Here is a 10,009-nt window from a genome sequence, read left to right as displayed (position 1 = left end):
CCATTGAACTTTATTCAACCATTCTCATACATATAAACGGCAATATCATTCAAACGCCATACATATTTAAAATGTAAAGATTAAGATGAGTATGAACTTGCATTTCCTGAAAATTGTACAGCATTCTTTTGTGGTTCATCACTGTAAAGGTAGTAAAAGAGATATAGATACAAAATACTGCAACAGCTGTAGGTACACAGAGCTCCAAATACCAAAGTATTGAAATATAGAAATCATTCAGTTGATAATTAAAACCAGGCTTCAATAAGCAACATTACAATGAACCCAATGCAGTCTGATAACTTTCCACTTTTCTTATGGTATATTTGGCGGCAATATGGCTTACACATCCTCTCACAGTTGATTCCTTTACTCCTCTACCTTCACTCTGCTGTGGTCTAGAAAACGTCACGGTGAGTCTCGTCAGAATTTTGCTCAAATTAAAAAGATGGGCAGTGAGCAATCTCAAGAGAGACTTTCCCCCGTAAACGCTTTTGATTATCAAAGATTACCAGTAATTGCCGGTCGGTTTGAAAGGCGATGGTTTAACGGTAGTTTCATCCTACACAGACAACATTTGCAATTCAATAAACCATTATTGTTCAAAACTGTCATCAGTTTGCCAGAATTGAGCTAAATGCATCTTTTCCCCCTGCCGTGGGTGTTTGATACTGAAAACATTGAACAATTTTAAGTACATTTCTCATGGATTTCACTTCTGTCAGTAATGAGAAAACCTTTTCAACGAGAATGATATGGGTACAACAAGAAACCATGCATGAGACTAGAAAACAAGACAATACTTCTTTTTTTTTTTTTACAAATTAATAAAGTGCTAATGGACACTATGTGGGCATCTAATATAAAAAGGACAATTATAAATAATATTACAAAGGGTTATGATAACCTTTTCTTTTGAAATTATTTAATCATTTCTATGTGAGTTTGGCATTTGAAAAACATCAATTTTCTCAATCCCACAACAGCCTCGACTGGCAGTAAAATAATGGAAGTTTCATGGTGCAGAAAGAGATGCTGAGGTCAGCTAAAAGGGTCTCATTACATCAGTAAAACCACTATTGAAAAGGGAAATATAAAAGAAAAACAAATGAAAGAAAGCCTATCAGCATGGAAAGATATTTAAGATTACATCTTACAAAAACACAAGTAATAATTAACATGATATTCCATGAATGTCCTGATTTGTGAGGCGAAAACCTCCACTTACATGAAGCCACACAGGCAGCAGAGAGCCAGTGAGGGAGGACTGGATCCGCAGATTGCTCCAACTGAAATTTCATTTTGCATGTTCAGATTGGATTTTCCCTCCAATTCAAGGCATCAGCTCATCTTTTTTCTCATTTTGTCAGTTAACGTGGGCTCTATGGGTCTCAAATTCTTGAATGTTGAATTGTTCACATGAAAAAAAAGACAGCGTCTGCGTATGAATCATTTCATGATTGACACTACACTCTCTTGAAGTTATGCATTTCTTTTGTATTGCACCGAGGCTAATTTAATAATTGGGAGGCTTTTGCATCTTTTAATCTCGCTTTGGAGACCTTTTTTCCCCCCATTCTCTTGGCAGCATGAGTACTCCCACTCCTCCCAGTGTACTTCACACGTTCCTCCAGCTGTTGTTTGGAAGTCACTGTCACTTGCAGACCTGGAGTCTCATTCTGTGTACAAGCAACTGCTTGTAGTGCTGGATTTAAAAAAGCAGTGTGTTTAAAGTATAATGCCATTCTTTAAGTCCTTGTTCGTACTTCTACAAGCTACTCAGCATCCCTGCCGTCCTCCTTCGGCACCCAGAGGCCTACAGGTGGAGTGGTTTGTTAGAAAGTACAGTCCGATTGTTTTTGTACAGTTAATTTCTCTTTGCTCAGTCAAGAGGATGAGGGTCAGCTATGGGCATGGTGTGCAGAACTTCATCGAGTAGCTGTAGAGCTCGGTGTAGATGGATCTCAATCCAGCAGGGTGTCTCTTTAATGCTTTGCCGTGGGTAGTCGGGCCCCCAGCCTTTCACAAAGCTCATCCGCAGGATGCACAGCCTGCGCAGGTCATCGACCCCGATGCCTGCAGCAACAGACAAACCTGCAGAAGAATTACAGTCAGCAACTTTTAGATCGATGTGGTACAATAGGCCAAAGCTTGCAGAGATGTTAGCTAAGTTACTCTTGCAGTTAAAGTTTGAACACAGCCGAGAAGAAAAACACGACTGTAAAATGCATATCTCCCACTCTGATCGGGCCATCCATGTTTCATTGTATGAGAGTTAAAACCCGCAGAACATATTAATTACGTAAATGTTAGTTATGTGGAATTTTATTTTGTCTACAACTTAAATTGTCAAAGCTAAGCAGTTCAAAGAACACAGATAACGCAAAGCAAACTGCTTGGTGTGTACTCACTGTTAATGTGGTCAATGAAGCAATAACTTTCTAATTAAATGAGAAAATGTGAATTCAGGAGCAGTGCATAGTAGTCACCGTTCCTGGATCTTAGTTTTAATACGAACATGGAACTGAAGTGTGAATAAATACATTTTAATATCAACTCAATATGAAACCTGTTAGAAAAAAATTTAAACTGGGTTTTTTTCCTTACAAGATTAATTAATTTTTCCCTCAAAATGTTGAACTAAAAAGCTTTTGTGTTTCACAGTGAAACACTTCTTGCAACACCAACAAACATCAATCTGCAGCACCCGTTTTAAAAACGTATCCGGCCCTTTAAATCTATCTTAAGCAGATGCTTCATCCCGACCCGCTATACACATTTTCCTACAAAATACAGTTTCACAGGCCACATAGAATGGCTAAAACATGACTAAATTCAAATGATGAAAGTCAGTCTAAAATAGTTCAGCTACACTAACTAAATCATTATCAATAAAGAAATACAGCTAGTGTACAAATTTTTATTTTTTAAATGTTCTAAATCATTAACAGACAACGCTGTGCAATCATGACAGTACAGTTGATGAAGAGTAAGAGCAGCAGTATGAACACTCACTGATGGCCGGGGCGATGCCTCCCACAGAGCCGGGCCCGGGAATGTTACCGGCCACTGCTGCCGCCTGGGCTGCAGATGCTGCCTGAGCCGTCGCCGCCTGCTGCTGCATCTGCCTGTGGCACTGACGCAGGTCAAACACCTGGCAGGAAACAAAGACAAATGTCAAAATATGACCAAAAAAAAACATTAATGGACACTGAAGTATTTTCACTGACTAGCTACATCAGAGTTGGACGTATGAATGGTGTAAAATACCTTGAATAATACAACTAAAAAGGGAATACGACACATATTTTACTGTGATTGTGGCTACTCCAACTCTGAGCATAAATTCATGAACATAAGAGCATGCCTTCTTTTTTTTCTACCATGGACCAATCTTATTCGCATTCGAGCCTCAACCACATTAGGACTGGATTATTGGTGTGTACAATAAATGTAGCCAGTGCCAAGAGCAATTAGGAATTTGCTAATTGGGATAACACCTACTTGTATAGTCTTTCTGCTCATTGAACAACCATTGGAATGCAATCTCACCTTGATGTAAGCGCTGGGGTAGATCTTGTGAACTGCATCTCCAGGGGCACGTCCAGCCTCTCGATCCAGGTAGTAGCTCTGCACAAACACTGCGTGATCACTCAAACAGCGCACCCAGACATCGCCTTCACCTTTGCACTCCAGCTGCATGCCTTTGCCAATGTGGAGCCTTGGAACAGAAAGGAGGGAAATGAACGGTCAGCACAGTCAGAAAAGTGAGCTGTACCAAAACTTTGCATCACTGTCTATCAGATAGATACCAACAACATGCAGTAAATGTGAATTGTTTGGACGGTCAATATGATGACATATCTGTCATATGTGGGGGTAATACCTGGCTCTCTCTATGTTCTCCGTCCTGTGGACATTGCTTAGCTGGCCCAAGCAAAAACGATCCCCTCCTGATGGATCAACGTAACCATCCACAGTCACTATCGGACATGTGGACTGCACCTTAAAGGTCTCCCCAACTTGAACATCCATCTCGAAGTACGCAATGGAGCACCAGTATTCTGGAGCTGGAACAAAGCAACAAACAACCCAAGTCAAATTGGTTACACGCATATAAATATGTGGATTGTCTTTCATCTGCAGCTCAATGCTCACCAGGGTGATTGGATATGGGGGGCTGGAACGCAATTTCGTTGGTCACAGGCCCTGCAACATGTCAACAGTATTTGCTAAAAAGCAATTCTAAAATACAGCAGTTCTTAATAAGTGATATGTTATTTTGCAGCACAGATCATGCATTAACAATGCTGAAAATGTGCAGATTTCCTAAAGTGGCTAATACACACAGACACACTTCAGAAAGTCTGCTGGGGAAAACAGTTTTGATCTACAACACATATATCACTGTTTCACATTCATCAAAGCAACTTAAACATATAGTGCATTCCATTCCAGTGTAAATTCTCTTAATATAGAAATTATGTTAGAAGGGTCTGTCGGATAAAAGAAACAATCAGGACAATGTTTTATGCTTGATGTGAGCAGAATTTCCTTCCACTCACAATAATGCCCTGTGTGAGGCATTGGGGGATGATGCTGTAGATGCCCATTTTGATGGTGTGGTACTGCAGGGCTGAAGCTGCTGTTTCTGCTCCAACTGGGGTTAGGATCTGTAAATATAAATAATTAAATAATTGTGTTGCCCAATTTGTGCCAACTTGAAGTCTGTGTGGTAGATCAGAGCATAATACATGAAAAAGTTGTTTTTTTGCATTAAAAGTAGCTTTGGTCAATCAAAACTATAAACTTAACAAGCAATCCCTTCTAAAACGGTGTATTGAAAATGACCTATATCTATTTTTGCAATAATATAATATATACTTTAAAAGCTTTTTGTTTTTTCACTTGATAGCATTACTTTAAGAGAGTGCCTCTTGCATTATATTTTGCATAGAATTATAGTCCTTGTGTAGTGTCTCACTTAAGGGTCCAGCACCGATGGTAGAGAAAGCAGATGTTGAGGCTGAGCTGCCGCTCTCTGATGCGGGGAGTAGGACGGGGTTCATGAAGCTCTCCTGTGGACTGGGCCTTGACGGGGGATGCTGGATGGTCTGCAGGTGGCTTTCAGCGCTTGAGTGAGATTGGTGGATGTCATAGTCATACTCATCCTTTACCAGGAGGGGAACTGCATGGCGATAGCAGACAACGGTCAAACTAAAGGACATCCACAGCATTTTCAACAAGCAAACAGGAAAACTTTGGCACCTGCTTACCTGAACCTGAAAGGGTCAGTCCTGATAAGTCTGCAAAACATGAAACAAAAGAAAAGTGCGTTATGTCACTCAATCAGTCGCTGTAGGTCATTCGAACATGGGCTGTAATTTCTCAACCTCATAAATGTATCATACTATCACTCAGAATGTGCAGTATCAGGAGGAAATATGTTGTTCTAAAAAGGTGCTGTGGAATAAAAACTGTTAAAATGACAAACCAAACTATATACAGCGGATATAAAAAGTCTTCACACCCCTACAGATTTTTGTGAAACACAATTAGACGAAGATAAATAATGTCCAAACTTTTTCCACCTCTAATGTGGCCTGTATTGTGAAAAAATATGCACAGCTTTAAACTAATACTTTGTTGAAGCACCTTTTGATTTCACTACAGCACTCAGTCTTTTGGGGTTTGAGTCTATTAGCACGGCACATCTCGACTTGGCAATATTGGCCCGCTCTTTGCAAAAGCACTCCAAATCTGTCAGATTGCGACGGCATCTCCCGTGCACAGGCCTGTTTTTCACAGATGTTCAGTGAGATTCAGGTCTGGGCTATTCCAAAACTTTAATCTTTTTTTCTGGTGAAGGCAGGCTTTCGTTGATTTGGATGGGTCGTTTTCTGCCAAAATTGACTGGAATTTGGAACTGTTCATAATTCCCTCCACCTTGACTAAGACCCCGGTTCCAGCTGAAGAAAAACAGCCTCAAGACAAGATGCTGCCACCACCATGCTTCACTGTGGGAACGATTTTTTTGGTTGATGAGCAGTTTTTTGTTTTTGCACCAAACATTCCTTTTGGAATTATGGCCAGTGAGATCAACCTTGGTTTTATCAAACCATAACACATTTTCCCACTTGCCTTTACGAGACTCCATGCACGTTTTTGCAAAATTTAGCCGTGCTTGGATGTTTTTCTTGCCACCTTACCCTATAGCCCAAATATACGAAGGATACGTGAGATTGTTGTCACATATAGTACACAGCTAGTATGAGCCAGGCACTCCTGCCGATCCTTTAATGTTGTTGTAGACCTCTTGAAAGCCTCCCTCACCAGTTTTCTTCTCGTCTTTCCATCAATTTTAGAGGGACATCTAGTTCTTGGTAATGTCACTGTTGTGCCATATCTTCTTTACTTGATAATAACTGTGTTCCATGGTATATTTAATGCTTTGGAAATTATTTAATACCGTTCTCTTGACCGATACCTTTTAACCATAAGATGCCTCTGATGCTTTTTGAAGCTCTCTGCGACTACAGCTTTTGCTGTAAGATGCAACTTAATTTTGTTTTTCAATTGTGGAAAAAGTTCAGACATGATTCATCTTCATCAATTTTTTTACATCACAAAAACCTGGCATTTTAACAGAGGTGTGTAAAAAAAAAATTATACCCACTGTATATCCAAATTTCAACTCCATGTAATAATTTTAACTTTTTAATTATTATGAAGGGGCTGAATCATAATCATGTGAACACAAAAAAAACACAAACTATTTTCAACCTTCATAATTCCTCAGTGTGTCTGTATCAACAATCTGTATTCCTCAATAACCTAAAACTATGATATGTAGTCAAAACTAACAAACCAATGATGCTTACTTACCAATGCCTGGAGAGACGACCCTCTCGTAATGGTAGGGGTTGACACAAACATTGTCACATTTCAAGTCAAAGGCATACTGGCAATATTTCACATGTTTTAACTCATTCTTGTGTAGATCTGGCCATCGCCACAGTCGGGCATAGACAACATGGGGAAAACCTTTGCGCCCTGCAACCTAAAGCACAGATTGGAACATATAATTAGTGTTTTTTTCTTCTTTTAATTACAAGAAACATACTATTAAACTGACTTGGTACTGTGTATCAGCTACTATACCTGTAGTCGTCCATCCAAAGTTCTCTGTATGGTTACACACTTGCTAGGATGAGCTCCATTTGTAGTGATGGCTGTGATAAGGGAATCAAGCTCATCTTTCTTCTCCTTCAGCTTCTTGACAAGACTCTCAATAGCTCGCTTAGCAAAGCTTTCACTCTCACCTCCCTGTCGGTGGCACATCAGGCTATGCACAATGCTCAGACAGGCATCATTACTTGTGGGAGTGTTTGTGATTGACATCTTGCTCGTTGGGCTTCAACCTTGGGGAGACGTTCAAGTTGTATCCTTTATGCCGTTACTGGTTTAAGTGTGAAACTGCTATTGCAGGAAGTACTGCACTGTGGCATCCTAAAACAGAAAATACAGTGTCTTATTACTGAGAGTTGCTATACCAATCAAAATTCACATTACATTAGAGCTACATAAAATGGCACTCAATGTAAAAACGTTGTATCACTATGACTAGAGTGGAGGAACAAAGGAGGTGATCATATTAATAAGGCCTCTTTAAAGCCAATCTAACCTACCTTTAAAATAACAGACGACAGTAAAACGACATTTAGCCACAAGTCACAGTTGTCAAGAGAAAATAGTTTTTGGGCAACTTTCAAATCCTCGTCAAATATACATAGGGTTGGGCATCTATCATTTTTTACTCTGTTAGCATTCCCAGTTTACTGTGAAATCCGATGACAACTTTTTCTTGGAAAGGCTCACACTGGGCATCTATATATAAAAGCTGAAATGCAAACGATAACTTGAGCATGGCACCAATTACTGTGCTGTCCTCAATGCAACTATTTAGTGGGTTTATTAGAATAAGATTCAGATAAATCAACATTAACAGTGTCTGAATAACTTAGCGTGCAACCCAACTTGGACCAAATTATAATGCTCAGGTATTACATTAGACTGTATAAATAAATACCGATGTTTAGTATGTTTTGAGAAGTATTAAGGTCGCCAACATTGCTCAGCTAATGTTGGCGTTAGCATCGCTAGGCTTGACGTAAATGACTGTTAGCGACAGTTAGCTCACGTAATGTAGAAAGAGCACAAACGTACCGTGGACTCCGTGGATTATCTGCGCCGTGGCGTTAATCCCACTGGTTCAAGGTGACGAATGAATGTTGATGTGCTTTCTAGCGTTTACTAGCATGCGTTAATGACATTTAAGATAGCTTGCTAGCACATATGCTAACTAGCTACAAACCCTCAACTCCTCGCTAGCTCGCTGGCTAACGTCCGATGAAGTGCGTTACCTCGTGTAGTGTTACAACAGCACACACATTAATTGCGTACCAGTGTATATGTAGCCCGTATCACACTAAAACTGTATTAAAAACATACATCATAATAATAATTCCGCGACACATGTATGGTTAACTGGCCACGAAAATAAACAAAAAAATGAGCCTCCACCCACCACGCTACGCTACAACTGCGCATGCGCACATAAAAAATGACAGGCGTGGTGCTGCCAGTTGTTATTGTACGTGTTAGAAAATCAAAACCTGCAAAAATTGCAAGCCACATACAAACATACATACATACATACATACATACATACATACATACATACATACATACATACATACATACATACAGTGCCTTGCAAAAGTATTCACGCTCCTTGAATACAATAGATTTGTATGTGGATGTTATGTACGGGACCTACACAAAAACGTTTTGCATTCACCCCTTTGCTGTCAAGCACCTAAATGAGATCTGGTGCTACATTATTAGCTTTAGAAGGCATATAGTTAGTTAAAATTAGTTCACCTTCGTACAATCCAAGTGTCACACGATCTAACTAAGCACTATTGAATCAATTATTACAGAATGGCCACACAACAAACTTGCCAAAAGAAGACTTTTGTGATGTGATGCATTGTATTGTAATATGCAGTCTCCACCTTGTGGTTATAACATAGTATGACATACCCTCCTCCACCTCCTCCTCCCATCTTATACTCTCTCCTCCATATTTCCCAATGTGATTAGGCATGTGATTTATGATTTAATGATGAACAACATGAACAACAATAGCCCGCACTAAGCTGCTCAGCTGTGTGATGACAGAGACCATGTAAGAGTTAGATAAACTGACTGATACCTGAAGAAAAAGCAGATTTTTTTTATCATCGTATGTATTTTTTAAAAGTGGAACTATTTCTCATTACTTTCATCAAAAAAACTAGTGTATTGTTTATAAAGTATTAATACAAATAAACGGAAATATATATTTTAATGTATTTACTTATTTGGAGGAGTAATTAGTATTCTTTTTTAGGAGGTTTATTGACGCTCTGTTTAACTATGCTATGTGCTATGCTTCCATCTTCCATAAAATAAAACAGGTATAAAAGAAGAGTGGATACAGTAGTGTTCAAGCTGGCAAAACAAACATAACAACATGTTTTTATTTTTTTAGTATTTTGTTAATAAAAAAAACTATATATATTGCGCTATTACGATAAGACTATTGCAGTTGTTTCCGTGTCAAAAGGAGAGTCAGAAGAAAATACTGATCATGTGCTGGAGGGTAGTGGCTTTAAAATGAAAGATACATCCTCTTCCCCTCGCTCCCCAAAATACAGCAAGCCATAGTGAACAGAGAATTAAATAAATCATTAAATTCACTGCCACTCAATATCTCTGCCCTGCACACTTGGCCTATGTAAATATGTGTGCTGACTGAGGATCCCATTAGGTTTGAAAGTTCAACAGTGTTATGCCATCATTGTTATCTGCTTCCGACTGTTAACAGCAGAAGCTAGGTGGTGAGGTGACATGTAATTTTTCCATTTGTACGGTTGCTGTGGTCGTGATAAGGGCCTCAGCATGC

General features: G+C 39.3%; 1 protein-coding gene across 2 annotated transcripts; it reads right to left on the bottom strand.

The window, feature by feature from the left end:
- Positions 1-4: 4 nt before the first annotated feature.
- Positions 5-8,591, bottom strand: smad4a (SMAD family member 4a). 2 transcript variants are annotated; one of them, XM_068574600.1, is made up of 11 exons: positions 8,227-8,591; positions 7,162-7,509; positions 6,886-7,060; positions 5,277-5,306; positions 4,985-5,188; positions 4,566-4,673; positions 4,159-4,209; positions 3,887-4,070; positions 3,553-3,721; positions 3,016-3,154; positions 5-2,094 (listed from the first exon to the last, which is right to left on the bottom strand). In XM_068574600.1, the coding sequence occupies exons 2-11, from the start codon at positions 7,399-7,401 to the stop codon at positions 1,883-1,885; spliced, it is 1,512 nt and encodes a 503-aa protein (XP_068430701.1). In that variant the 5' UTR covers positions 7,402-7,509; positions 8,227-8,591; the 3' UTR covers positions 5-1,882. The 2 variants fall into 2 exon arrangements, with proteins under 2 accessions (XP_068430701.1, XP_068430702.1); XM_068574601.1 differs by lacking the exon at positions 4,566-4,673.
- Positions 8,592-10,009: the final 1,418 nt, after the last annotated feature.

Source organism: Clinocottus analis, unplaced genomic scaffold, assembly GCF_023055335.1.
Source record: "Clinocottus analis isolate CAN_PGR_092001 unplaced genomic scaffold, fCliAna1.0.p SCAF_13, whole genome shotgun sequence".
NCBI lineage: Eukaryota > Metazoa > Chordata > Actinopteri > Perciformes > Cottidae > Clinocottus > Clinocottus analis.
The sequence above is the reverse complement of the archived record's forward strand: the minus strand, read 5'-3'. Positions and strand labels throughout refer to the sequence as shown.